General features: G+C 44.1%; 1 protein-coding gene across 4 annotated transcripts; it reads left to right on the forward strand.

The window, feature by feature from the left end:
* The first annotated feature begins 2,107 nt into the window (after positions 1 to 2,107).
* On the forward strand, positions 2,108 to 21,077 carry TP53INP1 (tumor protein p53 inducible nuclear protein 1). 4 transcript variants are annotated; one of them, XM_003355019.5, is made up of 5 exons: positions 2,108 to 2,312; positions 9,741 to 9,997; positions 10,748 to 11,105; positions 14,129 to 14,166; positions 16,147 to 21,077. In XM_003355019.5, exons 2-4 carry the CDS (start codon positions 9,886 to 9,888, stop codon positions 14,148 to 14,150), a joined length of 492 nt encoding a protein of 163 aa, XP_003355067.1. In that variant the 5' UTR covers positions 2,108 to 2,312; positions 9,741 to 9,885; the 3' UTR covers positions 14,151 to 14,166; positions 16,147 to 21,077. The 4 variants fall into 4 exon arrangements, with proteins under 4 accessions (XP_003355067.1, XP_084878148.1, XP_001925259.1 ...); XM_085022022.1 differs by having other exon boundaries at positions 2,108 to 2,301; XM_001925224.7 differs by lacking the exon at positions 14,129 to 14,166.
* Positions 21,078 to 22,234: the final 1,157 nt, after the last annotated feature.

A 22,234-nucleotide genomic window follows, 5' to 3' on the forward strand; every position in this document is an offset into this window, starting at 1 on the left:
TCCACATAGCCTGGACTTCCTTACAGGATGGTGGGCTCGTCTTAAGTGGCGGCTGACTCTCCCCACAGTACAAAGCAGAAGCTGTCAGGCTTGCTTAAGGTCTGGTCTTGGAAGACCTAGGGAATTATTTTTGCCACATTCTATTGGTCAAAGCAGTCACAGGGCCAACCCAGATTCAAAGGGAAGAAAAAAAAAAAAGAGACTTCACTTCAAGACAAAGGAGATGCTGTTGTGACCATCTTCAGAAACATCGTCTTACATTGCATTGCTTCCTCTATCATAACAAGGAATTGTATACTTTCACATTTTGCCTTTAATCTTATCAAGGTGGACGAAGGTAGGTCTTAATGTGACCTTTTAAAAGCCTTGGAGTTCCCGTCGTGGCTCAGCAGTAATGAACACAACTCATTGCCATGAGGACCCAGGTTCAATCCCTGGCCTCGCTCAATGGGTTGAGGGTCCAGTGTTGCCATGAGCTGTGGTGTAGGTCACAGACGTGGCTCAGATCTGGCATTGCTGTGGCTCTGGCACAGGCCGACGGTTACAGCTCTGATTCAACCCCCTAGCCTGGGAACTTTCATATACCACAGGTGCGGCCCTAAAAAGAAAAAAGAAAGAAAAAAGAAAAAAAATTAGAGCCTTAAAAGGATCATCATGCCTTGATTCTGAATGGGAAGATGATCTCTCCATGAATTCCTAAGAAGAAACAAGAGACTATGGGGCTCCTAATGTAGTAATGACACTTGAGAGGATATATTAGGATGAGCCTCGTTTGCCAAAAAAACTAAAATCCAAGTTAAAGTCTTGTTCTACTTTCTGAGAATGGCCCTCGAATTACAGTTATTACTCTTGGGGGTCAGACAATCCCCTGTACTTTGATTTTCACCCTTTAAAACCAGGATTGTTGGAAACAGATTGATGACAGGATGTTTGTGAGGGCCAGAATGTGAGTCTTTCAGATACTGTAATGTATCAGACACCTGTTGAGGGTATATAAATTTAACCTTGGGAACCACATCTCAGGCCAAACAAGATCCACCATAAGAGTGGAGATACATCAAAATAACTTCCTTGCCTTGGCCAGACAGTTAATCCATCAACATATGTACACAGCTTTGGTTTGGAAAGTATTTTCAAGCCCACTGTCTTATTTTCTTCTCACTATAAATAGTGAGCCCGCCTGTAGGTTGAATCTTGAGCCTGTGGGCCAGTTCAGTCAGGTCCCAGTATCAGTTACCACAGCGAGATGGGGCCTGGCTCCTTGTCCTAAAAAGAAGGTTGGGGAGTTCCTGTTGTGACACAGTGGAATTAAATCCACATCATGAGGATGTGGGTTCAATCCCTGGCCTCGCTCAGTGGGTCGGCGATTCTGCATTGCTGTGGCTGTGGTGTAGACTGGCAGCTGTAGCCCCAATTTGACCCCTAACCAGGGAATTTCCATATGCCCCATGGATGTGGCCCTAAAAAGAAAAAAAAAAAAAAAAAGATATTGGGTGGGCGGCATTCCTATACCTGAATCTAAACTTTCCTTCCAAAGAAGGCCAAAAGGTTAGGTGGCCCTGCCTTAGCACCACGTCCACGATTTTACCCGTATACTGGCCTGAAGTGGTCTCTTGGGATCTTCGTCTCCATCACTCTCAACGTCCCTGATTTTCCCCTCACAGCAAAAAAAGCTTTGTGAGCCTTTGTACCCCAAACACTCGGCCTCTCACTTGGCCAAAGGGTCAGCTGAGGTCAGGGCTCTTCCTCTCGCCCATCGGTTCCAGTTGTCTTCACACTCCTGCAGGTTCCCATTTCGGTTCAGCCCCAGCCCTTCCTCTGTTCTCTCCCAGTCGCCCCAGTGCCAGCCCCCATCGCACCCCCACCCCTGCTCCCTCCCTTCCGCTCGCCCCCCTACTCTCCCATCGGCGCCCGGGCTTTGTTGCCCGGGCTTGTTTCTAACTCAAGAGCGTCGGCCGGCTGGGCGCCAGGTCACGTGCGTTAGTGACAACCTCTCGCAGGGCGGCCCCGGGGCCCCAGCGCCGCCGATTGGTGGGCCGGGGCTGGCGCGGCCCCGGGGCGGGGCGGCCGGGCGGGCGCAGCGGCTGATCAGCTGTTCCGAGGCTGCACAACAACAAAAGGAGCGAGACGGGCCGGCGGCGGCCAGCGGTGTGGCCACAGGAAGGCTGGACCGGCCCCGAGCCCCGCGCCCGTCGTCCGGGAGCCGCAGCTACCTCAGCCGCCCCGAACCGCCAGCGCGCCGGTCCCCGCCGAGCCCCGCCAAGCCGGGCGCCCGCTGCCTTCGCCGCCGTCCCGCCGCAGGTCGGGCCCAAGTAAGTGCGGGCGGGGCCGGCGTCCAGGGCCGCCCGCTCCCCGCCGCCCCGCTGCGCTGCCTGGTCCGCGCGCCCTGCCCTCGGGCCGGCTCGCGAGCAGCCGTCGGTGCGCTCCCGGCCTTCGCTGCCTCTGCAGCCTCCGCGGGCTGGACGCCCACCCCCTCGGTGGACCCTCGGCGGACCTGGGGTGCGGGAGGAGGCGGCCGTGCGGACATGGACCGGCCAAGCCCGGGCGTGGGGCGGCGGTTGGGTGTTTGGTTTCTGCCTCCTCCCCCGAGCGTGGCCTGTTTTCTTGGCCTCGGCGGGACCTCCTCTCTCCTCCTCCTCCTCCTTACTCCCTTCCACATCTCCTCCTCCTCCTCCTGCCCTCCGCTGTCGGACGGGGGCTGTCCGCTTGGGACTCGGCTTCGGAGCCCCGGGGTCCGGAGGAGCGAACGCGGCCGCCGCTCGGGGACGTAGCTCTCCAGTTCCGCGGCGCTGCGGCCGCCGCCCCGCCAGCAACCCTCCCAGCGCTGGGTCGCGCTCGGTAGTGCAGCGGCTCCGGGAATCTTACCTGGAGACCTTAGGGTCCTCCTGTCCTTTGCGTGTCCCTTGACCCTGCCTGACCTTACACATCACCTTTTGAGGTTGCCCCTGTGGAAAGAGTTTACTTGCCCATCAGAATTAAAATCCTCATCGTTTTGATCACTCCCGCTGATTGAGTGCTTATTATGTGCCATATACTGTGAAGGGCTTAACCTGCCTTATCCCAATTGATTGCCACAGTAATCCTATGAAGTAGGCTATATTATCTTATGGATAGGAAATTTGAGGCCCCAGAGAGATTAAGTAACCTACTCAAGGCCACACAGCCAGTTAAAAGGACATGGTGTTTCTTTTTAGTAGTTGCAGATGAATTTTATGTGGGGATTCCTTATTTTTATTGTATTTCCTAATTACATCTGCTCATTATCTTCTGAGTTAATTCCAATTTAGAGTAGATAGGGACACTCCCCCCCCCCACGCCACTTCCATCATTCAGAAAAGAGCCTTTTCTGAATACAAAGTAGTTTGGGGAAAGGGGAATGGAAAGTGAACAGTTAATAATCAGGTGCCCCAAGATCTTCAAATCACTTGTTTGCTAAGTGAAATGTATTTTTTCATTGCAAATGTGAAAATTCCTGGGAAGCGTTTGGTTTTAAATCACAGCCACTATAATCCTGAACCAGCAGCATAATTGTCTAAGACTCCTGCTTGGAATCAGGACCTTACTAATTTCCATGACCAAGGTCTCATTTGTTTTTGTATCCTATCTTTTGTTCCTTTTCTGTGAATACTTCATTGATTGCTTCCTCATCGTTCTCTTGGAAATGGCTCCACTTTCAAAACTAAAGGTTAACAGGCTATGAATTACCACTTATTGCTGTCTTTGTCCACTGTCATTCAGCCTTTGGGCCGACCCTGGTGGATCCCAGGGAGAATAACCCCCTTGTAGCTAGTGAAATAGGCTGAGTAGAGGGAAACAAGCAAAGACAACTTTCTTGGCTTCGTTTTTCTACAGTTTAAAATTGATTCAAAATTACTTTGAATTAGCACATTTTTCTGAACTAGTGAGAGAGGGTGGAATAGAAAGATCATTTTGAGGCTGCTTTTTGATGATGATGATTTGTTCGTTTAGCCACCTGATATTTCGAAACTGTCAGTAAGCCACAGCTGTACCCATAGTTAGAAGTTAAATCATCAAAGTTGTGGGATTTTTTTTTTTTTTTTAATTTAAAATGTTGTTTTTGGAGCCTCCTACTGGCAACCAGAACCAACTGAAAAGTGCTGTTCCCTGAAGTTCATAAAGCCAGAGTTGAGGCTGAAAGAGCCTGAGAAATCCTGGGGTGCGGGTGGGGGGCAGCCTGGGAGCGAGGTACTCAGAACCAGACTTATGCTCTAATGCTGGTCCTGCCCCCTGACCAGCTCTGTTACTTTGGAGAAAATTACTTAATTTCTGAGCCTCAGTTTCTCTGTTAGTCAGATGGGACAAACAGATACCTCGAGTCTGTCACATGCAGTAAGCATTCAGTAAATTGTAGCTGTAAACATTTTGCAGGTAAAAACACTCAGACCCAAAGATGCTAAGTGACTAGATCACAGTCATCCAACTGGTTTGAAGTGAACTTGTAGTTAATATTTACTGGGTGCCTGCTGTATGTCAGACTCTCTTCTAAGTGATACATATTTAATCCTCACATTGGCACTGCCCTCCCCATTTTAGGGATGAGAAAACTGAGGCACCAAGAAGTTACTATATAAGTACACACAAGTCGTAAGGAGCAGAGTCAATATTTCAAACAGAGCAGGCTAATTCCAGAGTTGTGCTGCCTCTAGGTTGGTTGCTTGTCTCCAAAATGAGAAAATAAATCATACTAACCAGCTCTTCCAGACTGATAACTCCTTTTCTAAGTTCTCAAACTAGAATGCTCAACCCCATAAGTATGGAGCATTCCTACTCAAGTAATGTAAAAACATTGCTGATAAAATAATAAAGCAGGATACAAAGTTGTGCATGCATTAGTCTACAATTATAAAAAGAAGCATGTATAGAAGAAAATGTACACTATACTAACAATAATGGCAACAAAACGTAAAGAACTATTTTCCTTATTCATCTTCTAAACTTTCTGTAATGTGATTTGATTTGTTTTATAGTAAGACATTTTTAAGGGAGGGATGGAGGTTTTTTTGAGCCAAGCAGAGAAGGGACAGAGCTGCCTTCTTTATCTATTTATTTATTTATTTATTTTTTTGTCTTTTCCAGGGCCACACCCACGGCATATGGAGGTTCCTAGTCTAGGGGTCGAACAGGAGCTGTAGCCGCTAGCCTACGCCAGAGCCACAGCAATGCCAGGTCGACACCACAGCTCACGGCAACACCGGGTCCTCAACCCACTGAGTGAGGCCAGGGATCGAACCCACAACCTCATGGTTCCTGGTTGGATTCGTTAACATCTGAGCCACCATGGGAACTCCAAGCTGCCTTCTTTAAATGCTGGGGCCCAGACACTGTTTCTCTTCTCCTTTAGAGTGAGATGGTGGAGCTTGCAGATGCCAGGAAGAACAGCAGTGCCACCCCACCAGGCTTGATTCCCCTACCTCTTTGCTGAATTCCAGAACTGTATTTGTAAATTTGTCCTGGTAGGCCTCTCTGGAATTTTCGCTTTAGTTTTATCATTGTCTCTGAGTTGCGAATATCAGAAAGTCAGCACTGTGTGGTGAGGAGTGAAGTCTGAAGTTCTGCTTTGCCTTTTAGCTCCACATAGAACCAGCTCCAGCCTCCATTCCTGGGCTGGAGCCAAGGTCAAGAGTAGCAGTGACTTGGTAGGGACATCAAGACATTAGATTTATCTGGAACAGCATTTGTCCAATAGAAAATATGTAATGTGAGCTATATATGTATATTTAAATTTTCTAGTAACCACATGAAAGGAAAAAGAAACAGGTGAAATTAATTTATTTTTTTCTTTTTAGGGCCACACCTGTGGCATATGGAACTGTCTGGGCTTGGGGTCAAATCGGAGCTGCAGCTGAGGCCTAGGGCACAGCCTTGGGAACACCAGATCCAAGCCACATCTGCAACCTACACTGTAGTTTGCGGAAATCTTGGATCCTTAACCCACTGAGCGAGGCCAGGGATCGAACCCACATCCTCAGAGAGACAGTGTCAGGTTCTTAACCCACTGAGCCACAATGGAAACTCCCTGCTTTTATTAATATGCTTTATCTAACCTAACATATCGCAAATTAAATAAGACTACAGAATTCGTTTCTTGGTCACACTAGTTGCATTTCAAATGTTTTGGATCTCTCCAACAGCTCCTTGTCTTTGTGACAGCTACAGAGAGCAGGGCCAAAGAAGCTTTGCAAAGTTAGACTAACCTCACTTGGAGAAACCAAAAGAAGGTTGACTTGTGTTGCCCTGTTGAAAGCTCCTCCAGAGACACCTTTCCTGTGGCAGAGCTGTGTATGTTCCAGGCATAAGCGGCCCATGGTTTTGGAGCGGTAGCCAGAGGGGGGCATTTTGCATTTAGGAGCTTGCAGCTGCCAAACCACAGTACATCCCCGCCCCATAGCATGTTTTCTGCCTAATAGTTGCCACTTAACTGGCCCGGGCCCCAGTGACTTACCTCATGTGGCATCACAGGGGACAAGGCACTCATTCAGGACAAGCAAGGGTTCCCCATGGGGTGCTACCTCCCCATCCAGCAGCTCCAGCTTCCTCGCTGGTTGCAGGGCCCAAGTCCAGCCCTGTTCTCTGGAGAACTGGGATTCTCCCAACAGAATTGTACTTGGGGCCTCCATAATTTAAGAGAAACAGAGGAGAGCTTTTGAAAATGTCTTTTTTCCCCTCCCAGTTTATATGCTCAAAACCTTTACCCCGTTAGCCCTTAATGATAGTTCATCTTTTGGGATATAAGTCAAGCCAATGACACAGCCCGTAGACCATAAATAAAGCTCCCTGAGTTGTCATCCTCGAGCTCCAGATTTCATGACTTGGCCATGTTGCTTTCCAGAAGGGTTTCAGGAAGACTGGTTATGCAAGTGACACTTCCTGTTTACCCGATTTTCATAATTAATGGCCGAGGATGACAGATCGTGACCACAAAAGTGTTCCAATGTCATTTTTTTGGATGCACAGTTATAGCACTACACACTGGTAGAAGCTTGCCAGACAGTTGCAGCGGTCCACTTTGCACATACAGAATTGGACCAGGAGTCTCATCAGCTGCAGATTCTAACCACATGTATAGCTAAAGATGATTGTTTTGAAAGTGGAATGTCAAGAGTCTGAAGTTAGAGATTCGAGACACATGCTCTTTGGATGGTCTCCCCCACTGTTGTGATTCCTGTCATCCCCTTTGTGTTAACAACTCCCACATCTCTGCCCCCAGCTGACACCATGCTCCTGAACTGCAAAGCCTTGTATTCAGCTGCCTTCTAGACATCCCCGGCACAGGACTTGCAGATTTCCCCAATTCCACGTGCCCAGAATGCTCCGCCTGCACCACGGCAGTGTTCTTGTTCCACTGAACCGTCCCACCATCCCCTCAGTTAGCCAAGCTGAAATCTGGGGCATCCTTGACTTTTGCCCTCCCCTTCCCTTCTGGCTTACGAGGTCCTCCAGGATCTGGTTCTCGCTTAGCCCCCGAGCCTACTCTCACAACCATCTGCCTAGATCTTGCACCCTACGGAAGGTGCCACATTCTCCCTCTTCATGTTTCCACAGCATTCTTTCTCCTCCCTGCTCCATTCCTGACCTTGTCAGCCATTCAAGGTTAAAGACATTGACTGCAGGAATCCTCCCCTGAGCTCTGTCTCTGTGGATCCGAGGAACACTCAGTACTTCTCCCCACTTGGCACTCATCACAGCGGGGTGTTGCACTCGCCATAGGAGAGCCTCCTGCACTGCTCTGTCCCCTGCACTGGGCCTGATGCATAATAGATGCTCAATAAATATTTGTAGCATAATAGTTGACATTGACTGAAAACTTTGTACCAAGTGCCTTGCTAGGTGGGTTACTGCACTAGCTCATCTTGCAAGGGTAGGATCAGGGAGACCATCTGTGAAGTGGTGATTGGCAAAGTCCAGAGAGACACCAGGTGACTTCAGCTACGGTGAGAGAGGTGGAGAGAAGTAGGCAGATTCAAGCCACATCAGCAGCTGGAATCAACAGAACTTGCTGAGAGTTTGGATGTGGGGTTAGGGGCAGAGTAAGAGGGAGGATCAAAGGATCAAAAGGAGTCAAGCATAATAACGAGGTTTTTGGCTTAAATAACTGCTGGATGCTGCTTCGACTCCTTCCTAAGAAGGAAGGTATGCCTGAGAATGTGGGTGAAAAACCAAACAATCTCTTGGCTGTGTTTTAGCACATGCCCATCAGGTAACCAGGGAGACGTGGATATATAAATCTGGAACTCTGGAACAAGATCAGATGAGGCTGGGGAGTTCCTGTTGTGGCTCAGCGGGTTAAGAACATGACTAATACCCATGAGGATGCGGGTTCCATCCCTGGCCTCCCTCAGTGGGTTAAGGGTCCGGTGTTACACAAGCTGCAGTGTAGGTGGTAGATGTGGCTCACATCTGGTGTGGCTTCGGTGTAGGCTGGCAGCTGCAGCTCTGATTCAGCCCCTGGCCCAGGAACTTCCATAAGCCGCAGGTGCAGCCCTAAAAAAAATAAAAAATAAAAAACTATCAGATGAAGCTAGTGTTCCTCATTTAGAACTCACCAGAACTCCGTGGGGTGGAACTATTGTCAACCACTGAGGTAGTGTGACTTCCTTACTCTTGTAGGGCACAAGCAGCGGGGCCAGAATTTGAGCCCAGGCACCATGGTTGTTTCCGGTTCTAGTTGCTGTCCCCCTCAATTTTCTACAGTGTGCATTTCTCCTCGATGGCTGCAGGAATTGTTTCGAAGTCAAAGTATGCTATACTTACAGATTTTAAGTGTAATTAGTTTTTTTAAATTTAATTAGTGCTTACAGTCCTGTTCAAGAACAGAGCAGAAGAGAAAATGCCAGGGAATGCTGAGGGCCTCGTATAATAGTGGTCACTGAGTACTATTGCTGAGTTCATTTGGCAGCTTCTGATTGTTAATATCTAGTTTTTGCTGGGAGTTTCTGTTGTGGTGCAGCAGAAACGAATTCGACTAGTATCTATGAGGATGCGAGTTTGATACCTGGCTTTACTTAGTGGGTAAAGGATCCAGTGTTGGGGTGAGCTGTGGTGTAGGTCGCAGACGCGGCTCAGATTCCGCATTGGGGTGGCTCCGATTGGACCTCTAGCCTGGGAACTTCCATGATAGTTGACATTGACTGAAAACTTTGTATCAAGTGGCTTGTTAGGTGGGTTACTGCACTAGCTCATTTTACCAGGGTAGGATCAGGGAGACCATCCGTGAAGTGGTGATTGGCAAAGTCCAGAGAGACACCAGGTGACTTCAGCTACGGTGAGAGAGGTGGAGAGAAGTAGGCAGATTCAAGCCACATCAGCAGCTGGAATCAACAGAACTTGCTGAGAGTTTGGGAACAGCCCTAAAAAGCATAAAAAAAAAAAATCTAGTTTTTGCTGTACTTACAGAATAGTATTTCAGCTTGAAATACATTATTCAAATTTATCCCTTCCTATAAAAGCACAGATGTGAAAAAGAACCAAGTCCTTCCCTCTCATTGCACATTTTGAGATGCTTACAGGTTGCATTTGAGTGCTCTATTCATGATGCTTGTAAGAAAAGATACTGCATTTCTTGTGTTTGAGTCCTACAGGAAGGGAAAAGCCATAGGTATGGGCTAAGGCACATGCTTTTCTTCTCAGGGTGGGGATATGTGTGTGTTGTAAAACCACATACACATGCTACATAGACAGATGCTGATTTGAAGTAACCTTCCTTTTCTGTTTTATTTTAGGGATAATGACTCTTGCCTCTCGCCTAAGTTGAACAAGCACCTTGTGCACTTTATCCCCTGTCAGTGCCGTCAGGCTGACTGAAGACAGGTTTTTGAAATCTCAGCTATAAAGCCATCCAGCCAAAGTCTCAATCTTGCCTTAACAATGTTCCAGAGACTGAATAAAATGTTTGTGGGTGAAGTCAATACTTCTTCCAACCCAGAACCAGAATTTAGTGAGAAAGAAGATGATGAATGGATTCTCGTTGACTTCATAGGTAAGGGTATACTTAGCCGTTACTCAGCACAGCAAAAGTGGAAACTCTTGCATCTGGTTTTTGCATAAGTCAACCAGTGACCCTGAAAATTTTTAAGCCTTAAAAGTAAAGAAAAAATAATTTGTCTGAAAAAGCCTGCAGGAAACATTCTGTGCCAGATGATCAGTCAGCGGAATTGATTGACGGACTTCAGAATTTCCAGTTTTGCAACTCTTGCACCCTGATCAAATCAGAGGCGCTTTAGTAGGAAACCCTCACTCTAGACAAGCAGTAACCTATCTGGCTCACTATATGTTTACTCAGCAGAATAGAAACAGTCTTAAAAACTGTTCCTGGAAAGCCAACATCATCCATCTCATACAGTGATACAGCCCACCCCCACCACGCATGCACACACATACTTGATGCTCAGAAATTATATTATAGTCATTATGCATGAATAGAAGTGGTTTTGTTTCTGACCCAAGTAAAGGGAGGAAAGGAATTCTCTAGTGCGCGGTGGGTTGAGGATCCAGAATTGTCCCTGCAACAGCTCAGGTTGCTGCTGTGGCGCGGGTTCCATCCATGGATGGGGAGCTTCCACATGCTGTGGATGTGGCCAAAAAATTTAAAAAAAAATTTTAAAAATAAAGGGAAGAATGTGAGCATCAGCTAACAGTATCATCTCTTCTTTTTCTGTGCTCTGATGTGATACCATTGTGACACTCATATCCCATGGGACTCCAACAATGCATGTGGACCACGATCCAGACACTTGCACTGGCTTCTCAGCAGCAGAAGACGAGGAGGAAGACATCAGCGAAGAGTCACCTGCAGAGCACCCTTCCGTCTTTTCCTGTTTACCTGCATCTCTTGAGTGCCTAGCTGACCCAAGTGATTCCTGCTTCCTCCAGTTTGAGTCCTGTCCCATGGAAGAGAGCTGGTTTATCACCCCTCCCCCGTGTTTTACTGCAGGTGGCTTAACCACTATCAAGGTGGAAACCAGTCCTATGGAAAACCTTCTCATCGAACATCCCAGCATGTCTGTCTACGCCGTGCACAACTCCTGCCCCAACCTCAGCGAGGCCCACTGTGGGACTGAGGAATTTCATAACCCAGGTAGTCCCAGGTACGTTCATCTCTCCACAGAATGTCTCTTTAAAAGCATACATTGTATTCATGTCTGCTACAAAAAGTCAGAGTGGGGTTTTTCGAAGATGCAAAGTGGTCTTGTTAGAGATTTAAGAAAGTGCGTACATAGTGCACAAGGTGGTTGAAAATACAAAAAAACGTGTTCACTTTAGATTTTCAGAAAAAGCGAGTTACAGCGTGACCCCAGTTATCTGATGGCACGCTGTCTCATTTGTAATATCTGCTACTGAATGGAAAGAAAAGACAGGCATTTCTGCTACAATCTTAGAATGCAACTCTGGCATTTTATAGCCTGGATTTTTGGAGGTTTCAAATTTGACAAGAATAGTATATTTTCAATTAAATCTCTTATTTTCTTCCAAGTAGTCCTAACTAGGTCACTTAACCTTGAAAACCTAAGGAATCTTAAGGATGAGGTAAAATGGCAGTTTGACCAAAACGTTGTTTTCTGCCTTACAGAGCAAAGATTTCATTCAAACAGTGTTTTGTTGTTATGTAGGTATCCTGAGCGGTCTGAAAGGCTCTGCTTGAAGGGCTGGTAGGGTTGAGGGCCTGGAAAGGTTCGAGCACGGTGCCTGGTCAGTGCTGTGTTTCCGAATGGACTTACAGAGAGTCTGTGGCCTTTATCCAGGGACTATATTCAAGATTGCTCCAACCCGCTAAAATAAAGCCCATGGCCGTGTTAATTGACTCAAAGTCCAGCTAGTTTGTGGAATGTTTGCATGTTTATGGAAGGGTCCGTATGGTATTAAAGTATTTCAAGGATGCCCGCACTGACTTAGTTCCCTTAATACCTGTCAGGGGTACAAGTGAATTGGGTTCTTGGGAGTAGTCACAATATTCCTGTGGTTAGTGCCATCCTCCAAAGGGCCTGTTTTTTGTTTTGTTTTGTCTTTTTAGGGCCACACCTGGGGCATATGGAAGTTCCCAGGCCAGGGGTTGAACCGGAGCTGTAGCCACCAGCCTACACCACAGGCGCAGCAACGCCAGATCCAAGCCACATCTGCGACCTATGTCATAGCTCACAGCAACACCAGATCCTTAACCCACTGAGCGAAGCCAGGGATCAAACCTGCATCCTCGTGGATACTAGTCAGGCTTGGCACCGCTGAGTCATGACGGGAACTCCCAAAAGGCCTGTTTTTGGATTGTTCAGGCTCCGACTCTACTCACTAGACCATTGTACGTACCTCCTACTATTTCCTGTTTGCCCAATATAAACAAAGCCCAGCAAGGTCATTAATTTTTTAGCTTTACCAGAGTTCGTTGCTCTCTTGAGTCTCAATATTGTAGATGATCTCAAGTGAGGTTAAATGTGCGCTTGTACCCAGTTGAAAAACAATTTGCTTATATAGTTCCCCAGGCTTTCTACCAGATCTTTGATGGGGAATGTTACTTTCACTGGCACTTTATTCTGTACTATAAGTTTATCCAGAGGTTAATGTTTCAGGTCTTCCCACAAAAGTTTAAAATACAATTTGTTGGAAGTGGTACTGATTTAATTGCTTTTTAGTGGATTCAGATCAGTCTCTTCAGTTCTTAGACATTCTTCCCACCTGATTTTGGTCTCACCTCTGAGGAATTCCACTCAAAAATTTGGGGCGATTCATAGCCATTTTGCACTTACTGGCATTTGTATGTGTACGTTTCAGTAACGTGAGTGTGTGTGTGTACATATATATGTTCAGCAGCTTTGTGAACAACGTATTATTATTACAGAAGCAGTACACATACACTGTAGAAAACTAGAAAATGCAAAACTTTTTAAATCTTAAATGACATTCTCCCCACCAAGAGATGGCTTCTGTGAAGACCCTAAGGCTTATCCTTCTAGATTGTCTTTTCTGGATGTACCCCTGCACAGGCATATACACCATTTTTAACCCAAAGGGGCTCAATCTGTATGTACTATTTTATTTTATTTTTGATCTTTTTGCCTTTTCTAGGGCCACTCCCGCGGCATATGGAGATTCCCAGGTTAGGGGTCAAATCAGAGCCTACACCAGAGCCACAGCAACTCAGGATCCGAGCCACATCTGCAACCTACACCACAGCTCACGGCAACACTGGATCCTGAACCCACTGAGCAAGGCCAGGGATCAAACCTCAAACCTCATGGTTCCTCTTCGGATTCATTAACCACTGAGCCACGACGGGAACTCCTATATGTACTGTTTTATAATCTGCTTCCTTAGGCAATGATCTCTACCTTTTTTTTTTTTTTTTGTCAGTAAAATTTCTCTTCATCAACCACATAAACCCTACCCAGATTTGCCAATGAGAGCCCAGAATATTTCCTCTAGTTTATCCAAACCAACCTCCAGTTCAGAACCTTGGCCTGTATCTGGTTATGTGTTTGCAGTTTTGATGCAATGAGAATGTTCATTTTTTTATATCATGTTTGTTTTTGTGTCTTGTTTTATGTTTTAATATAACACATAGGATAGTTAAACATATATAAAGGATCAGATGAACCCAATTTTATTTGAATGATTTCTGAACATAAGAAAGTACTACAAATTTATTATAGTTCTGTAGAAACTAAAATTTTTTTTTAACATCCTTATTTTTGGATTTGAAATTCTTAGGAGAAAGACCCACGAAATCAAGATAGAATTCAGATTTTACCAAAATTAGGAGAATGGCTCTGTGGTAAAAATGTCTATTTTCTGAGCAAGAAATAAATCATGTATCTTTCAAAAGTTAGATTGTTTCCATCCTGTCTATCCTTGGAGAGATTACCATAAAGCACCTAAAAGTAAGGCGCTTTATAATTAAAGATAGGCTTCAGAATATGTACTTTATTGCATTTTAGCCTTTATAAATATTGTTTGTGAAGTTTATGTGCAATCATCATCTTAAATTAAGTAATACCTGTGCCTTTAATGACCTCGAGTAAGCCAGTTATAATAAAGAAGAGTCAGTCGCATCCTAACAGTAAAATTAAATAGCATTTTAAACCTTACTAGTGATTTAATAGTTCACCATTTAACATTGTAGGGCCAGGAAAAGCTGCTTATAAGACTCACTGGCACAGAGTAAGTATGTTCCCTTTGAGACTGTGTGGTATGTGTTATCAGTCTGAGCAGGGAGGTGAAGGACTCAAGGCACCACCTTTTAAAAGCCACTGTCTCAACACGGAGAGCAGGCTTTTGTGGTTGCCAGGGGGGTGGGGGGAGGGAGTGGGATGGATGGAAAGTTTGGGGTTAGCAGATGCAAACTATTACATTTAGCATACATAAGCAATGAGGTCCTACCGCATAGCACAAAGAAATATATCCAATCTCCTGGGATAGACCATGATGGAAAGTAATATTTTTTAAAAATGTGTATCTTGAGTCACTTTGCTGTACAGCAGAAATTGGCACAAAATTGTAAATCAACTATACCTTAATTTAAAAAATAATAAAACAATAAAAGCTACTGTATTTTAACTGCTATTAGTTTCTTTCTTTCTTTTTTTGGGGGGGCGGGGCACATGTGTGGCATATGGAGGTTCCCAGGCTAAGGGGTCAAATCAGAGCAACAGCTGCCAGCCCACACCACAGCCACAGCCACTTCAGATCCAAGCTGCATCTGTGACCTACACTATAGCTCATGGCAGCACCAGATCCTTAGCCCACTGAGCAAGGCAAGGGATCAAACTCACATCGTCATGGATACTAATCAGGTTTATTTCTGCTGAGCCACTATGGGAACTCCCTCTCTTAGTTTCTTAATGTAATTTGCTTTAATTCTGTTTCATAAAAACAATATGTTAAAAGATAATTGTTTGTGTTTTCCTCTAGTGATCATGGGCAGCATATATAAACTGCTTTTCCTGTGTAAAATAACCCTTAAAAATCTCAGAGTTCTTCTGGAGTTCCCGTTGTAGCTCAGCAGGTTAAGAACCCAACATAGTGTCTATGAGGATGTGGGTTTGATCCCTGGCCTCACTCAGTGGATTAAAGATCCAGCATTACCACAAGCTGCAGCGTAGGTTGCAGACATAGATCAGATCCACAGCATTGTTGTGGCCGTGGCTTAGGCCAGCAGCTGCAGCTCTGATTCCACCCCTAGTCTGGGAACTTCCATATGCAGCAGGTGCAGACCCAAAACAAAAACAGCCAAAATACAAAACATCAAAAGTTCTTTGTTATGTGTTAACAGTTTAGATCTATTTGATTAGTTTTTAACATAGAAAACATAATTATATGGTTTGTTGCCATATTTTAAGATTATGTGTTCTTCAAGGGTTTTTATTACATGGCTGGGCAGATGCTATTCCAATACGTGTCCTGTTGTGATATAATTTAAAACTTAGAGTTGTCTTCTATAATAAGCAGATAGCTTCTTAGCAAGAAAAATTTTATATGAGTAGAATTTCCTTATGCAAGTTTCCATTCAATACAGATATAAAGCTTGTTCCTCAAACATTTTATTTATAGACAGGGAACTTCTGTGCAGGTGCCATTGGCCCAGTGCATCAGTATCAACCCTGCCTTGTAACCATGGTCTTCAGATTGTGACCTGTATCAGAACCTTGGTTCAGGCAGTTAATGGTTGTGACCTTAACATCTCTGAGCCTGAATTTTCTGATCAGTAAAATCTGGGAATTAAAGTAGTTTCCTTTTACGGCTTTGGTGAGAATGAAAATACGTAATGTTGGCAAAAATGTTTGGCAAATGCAGATATTCAATAAATGTTAGTTCCCCTCCCAGGAAAGCTTATATAAGTGTATTGGGTGTGTAATTGAAATCCACTCAAAGTGCAAAGCATTTTTTTAAAAATACAGTCCACTTAATTAACCACCTGTGGACGCTGTGGCATATTTCGATTGAAAGTTGGCTTCTCCTTTCTACCCTTAACCACAAAATGTGGTCACAAAATACAGACTTGCCTGTCAGCCGTGAGACACTCAGCTCTCCTTGAGTCATAGACAGATTAGTGGGGCAAACTGAATTGCTAAGTAGCTTTTTCAGTTTCACTGATACTATATATCCTGTGACCTAATGTATCCCCGTTTCTTTCTGTTCCAGAGTGGAAGCTCAAAATGAAGTGCAACAGCACATTCACTGCTACGTTGCAGCTCTTGCTGCTCATACAGCTTTTCTGGAACAACCCAAGAGCTTGCGCCCTTCCCAGTGGATAAAAGAACACAGTGAAAGACAGTCTCTGAACAGAAATAGCCTTCGTCGCCAAAATCTTACCAGGGATTGCCATTCCCGGCAAGTAAAGCACAACGGCTGGGCTGTCCATCAGCCCTGCCCACGTCAGTACAATTACTAAGAATTTCAAGTGTGGTTGGTTCCTTTCTCTTGGTTTGTGCCGATGTGTGTGGATGTGTGTGGATGGGCGATGGCGACGCTGTCTCTTTACAGCCAACTGATGACCAATCATAGAGTTTGATCAGTGTGTTTAGACACTATCTTGAAAGCCAGATTTACATGCTGTGTATCACCTAATGCCTTGCTCTTAACCTTTACTTTTTTTGTACATTTTTTCAGAATATTTTTGGAAACATATCAGTACAATTTACAGTGTTTGGGGATGTCTTTAAATCTATTAAGATGTACATGAGTTAGCAATTTAAAGACATTTCTTCCCAAGTACGAGACTAGGCATCTTTTCAATTTCATTTTATTCGGTATTAATCAATCTTCTGAGGAAACAGAACTTTATTCTCAGGGTCAGCCATACACTTTATTGACCAGTACTTGATAATCTTCTCTGTATATAATGAAAACATTTTTACACACTAACAGGAGCATTAACACATGATGGTTGCCATGGATATAATGGAATTATGGCCGAACTTTCTTTTGGAAGAAAACTTGATATATTTCTCTGTGCATGGGTGTTCTCTTTGCCAGATTTGCCATGCAGTTCACTTGGGAATTCAGGTACATTAAGTGTGTGGGGGAACAGTGCATTCAGTAATTCCGACGTGACTGTGTGACGTGGTACAGACGTTACGGGCAACGTGGGACAAAAGCCCTCATCCCACGTGCAGAGGGCTTCAATTAGACCTGTGACCTTGTATTTGGAAAAGCATATGTCTACAGCTAACCCCTTGGTCCACTATTTAAGTTGTCTGGATTCTTTCCCGCCAGCTCTGCCCACTCGCCACCTCACATCAGCTGTAAATTCAGAAGTCCTTGTCCGGGCAACTCGAGTGACTTCTCATGTATCTGCCCAAGGGGGAAGGAGGTGGCTTTGTGTGTCTGCTACAGTGACAGATCCTCTGCCACGGAGCCCGTCCTGCCAGGTGGCAGGCCAGGGGTAAGGGGGATTCCTGGTGACATCTTTCCATAGCATCTAAATGACGAGTGACAGGTCAGCTTCCTTGTTTTCATTTTTGTCTGTTAACGTGGGCTTGAGGCAAAAATCTTGAACCACTTTGGCCTCTGTTTCCTCCACCAGCGGGGGCATAGTAATGCGTACCTCCCTCACCCTACCTTGTTGTGAGGGCTGTGTGCTCATTTGCCGGAGGGCTGTCCAGAACTGAACCCGGTGTGAAATTCCAAGGGCCTCTCTACTGAATCTAGCGGTGGGAGTGGGGCCTGTGGTGGCTTTGCTGCCACAGAGTGCTGTTCTTCAGAGTGTTGGTGCTAATGAGGCCAGGGTACAGGGTTCGGTTCACACAGAGGCCAGTTAACTCGACGCAGAAAAATCTATTTCCTTACCTCTAGCCAGTCACTTTATTTTTTATTTTTTTTTATTTTTTTTAGCAGCGGTGATGGGTTTGGCTGAGCCCTCTGCACGCTCACAGCTTCCTCTGAAATGAAGTTAAATTCATGTACAGTCCAAAGCACGTTCTACCGGTAGAGCAGTCGTTATCGCCTTCATAATCACATAGCTGATTTTCTCACCTCCTCTGCAACCCTAGGTAAATAAGCAGACACCTCTGTACGGTGTTGTCAAGGGAAAAAGCAGCAGGAAGTTGTGTGAAGTATTATTATATTCTTCAGTATCCCTGTAAGCAGTTGGAGGCAGGGAACCCTGGGAGACTCTTTTTAAGTGGAGAGCTGTCTCTTTTCTGACCAGACTGGGGTGTGTGGCGTCCGCAGGTCAGTTAGCTTAGTGAGACGCTGATGTCAGGTGGTTCTTCCACTGGCTGTGCTGAAGGGCCAGGAAGGTCTTTTTAGAACCAGCGTCTAGATTCCCCCTTCTCTCCTTATTCCCCTTCCATTTCCACTCCCCCTTTATTTATTTGTTTTCTAATTAGGGGCCAAGTCTGTCAAGTTTTTTGTCAAACTGAGCTAAAAGGTCTTTTGTTATACTATTTGTGTTTACCTGCGTTGGGAGATAGGGTCGTTTTTTCGTGAAGGTGTGTGTGTTTGGCACCAAGACTGTTAAAGGGCCCCATGTTGCTGACTTGAGCATAGACCAGCTAGATGTCTTCTGCATGTAAGCCTCTGAACAGAGAGGGGTCTCTTTTTTCACGTATGAAATGCAAGTTGTTAGTACCTCATGAGCCATAGAAGTTCAGCCATGACCCTTTGTTTGGCAGCACGAACAGGTTTGTATGTAAAACTGCAGTGGTGTTTTGTCCTATGATTTTTTTTTCAGCTTTCCTGCTACCTTAAATATACTTACATCTTGATCAGTTTCTGACTTTTTGTTTGCCTTATTTGGGTCAAGCCTTTTTATGCTTTGTACCTGGAACACAGATGACTTCAGTCTTTGGGGTGTTTTTTGTTTTTTTTTTTTTTTCGCAGGGTAAGTGTTAGCACACGCCATCTGTGATATCATACTGTGGTTTCTGTAATCAGTATCTAAGACTTCTGTCTAAAATTCACACACGTAAGAATTGAAGCAAGTGGTTACATAATGCAGTTGAAGTTCTCGGTTGTTCAGTGTTTGTTAGTGACCTACTGTGTGCAAGACCCACGCCCAACAACACCACAGTGGATGTTGACCTGTAAAGTATTCTTTTGAAACATGGCTGAAACGTAGCCTATTATAAGTTAATTATTATTTTTGCTGTTGTAAATATTGATGGTTTACAATGTGCTTCGGTGCATATTCCTTAAAAGTTTAAGCAGTGAGAAATAAGCCCTCTCTGAATTTAGCGCTCTGTTTCTAAACTAATAATAGAGAATGTTACTTGAGAAAAGTCTGGAATATGTGGTGCACATAGTTGTGCTTCATGAGTGAGTCTCTTAGTTTTTATAATGTACCATGGTTCTCAAAGTTTGTGTTTTTTGGTTAATAAAACATTTGATAATAGATATCCCACGTTTATTACTTTTTCTTCCTCAACTAATTTGATAATGTATTGCACCAGGTAAGGCGAAGATCAACCATCCATTATTTACCTTCCATGGCAATTGATATGGTTGGGAGGGTGGAGAGTTTTTTTGCAGAAGGTGTAAAGTGATTGGACTTTTTACTTAACCGTTCCAGGGACTTTTTTTACATTGATTTCCTGTGCATTTTTTCAGTTCCCATGAAACTGTCCTTGTTTACATACTTTCTCTGTTGTATCAATACTTCGATTCTAGTGGGATGACAGTTTACTTAAAACCTGAGAGGGCCGTTCAGCATTGCCTAATGTTTTTACTTCTCAAATCTGTGTAGTACACTGGCTTGTAATCTTTATGTCTTCATTGACTCTGAGTGTCTTTGCTATTTCTCTTTCTCCTCAAGGAAATATACTGTCTTCATGTACTCTTAAGAGAAAAGAGCAAAAACGATTATCTTTCTAAGTCTCATTTTCTTTGAGTTGGAAACGAACAAACAAAAACATGAAGGACTCCACCTAGGAGACAGACATTTAAATTTTACATAGACTGTTGGAAAAAGTTTAAGAGTTTCCAAGTTATTAGCTTTTGTTTTTAGAAAAAGTTAAGAGACTGCTCCTTGTACTGGAGATACTAGTATACGTTTGTAATGTTACCTTAACGTTATCTTTTATTCTGTAAGTCTCGTACATACTAGTTAAATTCTTTAAAAAAATTGAGCTACTATCATGGATGGTTTCACTGCCATCAGCCATGTTGATGTATTATAAATGGCATCCTTATCTACTTATTTTAATGCTTAAAGTTTTATATAAAATGCTTTATTTAGAAAATGTACAGAATACAGTGGTGTCAGCCTTGCCATGTAAGGATTTCACTTGAAATTTGACACCAATCACAGTGGTTGGGGGTGGAGAAAGAGGTTCTGGAAAACAAAAAGATAAGAATATCTTTTTCAGTTTGTAACAGTATCCTTTCTGTGGGAAGAGAAGTTACTATTCCAGGAAGGCAGCTCCAGTGTATGTTTTGTGTATCATTGAGAATTTTCTTTAAAACATTTTTTCAATGGTGTAATTGTTAAATGCCCAGTTTTGCTCTGCATTTGCCTGAGGTTTCTAAAAACCAAACCAGTGCTTGGGGAGGTTAGATGTGTGTGTTTCCAGGTTGGTGTGTATGAGTGGTTCTGCTTGCTTTTTGGCTGTGTTTTCCGCCAGAGGTTTGGAACCTTAATCAATAATTTTGTGTGTTGTTGTTGTTGTTTTTAAGTGGCTTTGGTTTTTTTTCTCAAGTTAAATTGTGAACACGTTTGCTTTTTAAGGGCAGGGCATCAGTTCTAGAGACTGAAAAGTATTGTAGGTTGTATGATACACTTTCTTGATGTGTTTCTGGACACAGTTTTTTGTTATTTTTTTCAACAACTTGAAAACTCAAAAGGGACATTTGATTAGGTTATATACTGTACATCCATGGCAGCTTGTTTTCTTGAGCCACTGTCTAAATTTTTTTTTCTGTTTTTATAGAAAATTTTTATACTGATTGGTTCATAGATGATCGGTTTTATACACAGACTAAACAATACAGCACTTTGCCAAAAAATAAGTGTAGCATTGCTTAAACATTGTGTATTAACACCAGTTCTTTGTAATTGGGTTCAGCGGTGTATTTTGCACTACCTGGAGTTATGGTTTTTAATCTGTCAGTAAATAAAATGTCCTTTAATGTCACATTTGCCAGATTCTCTTATTTTATCTTTGATGATTAGTCTTAAAACTACATACAACTTGCTTTAAATACTTACTTTTTAGTTTTACTTCTCCAAAAGATATGTTTAGTGTGTACTTTATTTTTTTATTTTTATTTTATTTGCTTTTTAGGGCTGCACCTGCGACATATGGAGGTTCCCAGGATAGGGGTCCAGTCAGAGCTACAGCAGCTGGCTTATGCCACAGCCACAGCAACACAGAATCTGAGCCTCATCTGTGACCTCCACCACAGCTCATGGCAACACCAGATCATTTAACCCACTGAGCGAGGCCAGGGATCGAACCCCTAACTTCATGGTGGCTAGTCACATTTGTTTCTGCTGTGCCACAATGGGAATCCTCGTGTGTACTTTAAATACTGTTTTAGAAACCTGTGTAAAATTAACATATTTAAATTTTTCACCTAAATTGAATATTTATGTGAACATGACTTTGAAGGTGGCTCTCAGCCAGAATGTTTTCCCTCCAGGCAATCTGTTAAAAAACCAATATAGAATTTAATACACTGGTTCTTAGCCTTGGCAAAGCAAGCTTGGTGAATTGTTAATGGCCCCTCTCTGAGATAAATGAGGCACAATCTTATTTTAGGACAATATGGACATCGTGATTAAGGTCCACTGATGCCCCCTACTGTGGTGTTCTAGTTTCAATAGGCCAGTAAACATTCAGAATCCTCGCACAGGAAGTGCAAAGAATAGCTCCCATGTCAGTGGATCCTTGGGGAAGATCAGCATTCTAGAACTGTAGCTTATTTCAAGATACATCTTGAAGCTCTCAGCTGAGATGAAAAGATTGGGGGCAGAGGTGAAGAAGAGGGGTCACCCCAAAGATGAAAATAAGATCATAAAAGTTGACTTGGGATGGAGCAACTGAAATGAAAGAGCCTAACCTGGAGTGGCAGGGGAGTGTTTGTTGCTGCCAAGAGTGTTTAGCAGGCCCACTTACAAGCTGGCTGGAATGTCAGAGGCGACTAGCAGTTCCAACATGTCTCAAGGGCAATGACTGCATGGAGTCCAAAGTAGGTGAGTCAATGGAGTTCCCTGGTGGCTCATCAGGTTAAGGATCCAGCATTGTCACTGCTGTGGCTCAGGTTGCTGCCATGGCACGAGGTTCAATCC

This window comes from Sus scrofa, chromosome 4 (assembly GCF_054392235.1).
Source record: "Sus scrofa isolate SSC_HxYL_T2T_F1_AM1 chromosome 4, Sscrofa_HxYL_maternal_Yorkshire_Landrace_v2.0, whole genome shotgun sequence".
Taxonomy (NCBI): Eukaryota; Metazoa; Chordata; class Mammalia; order Artiodactyla; family Suidae; genus Sus; species Sus scrofa.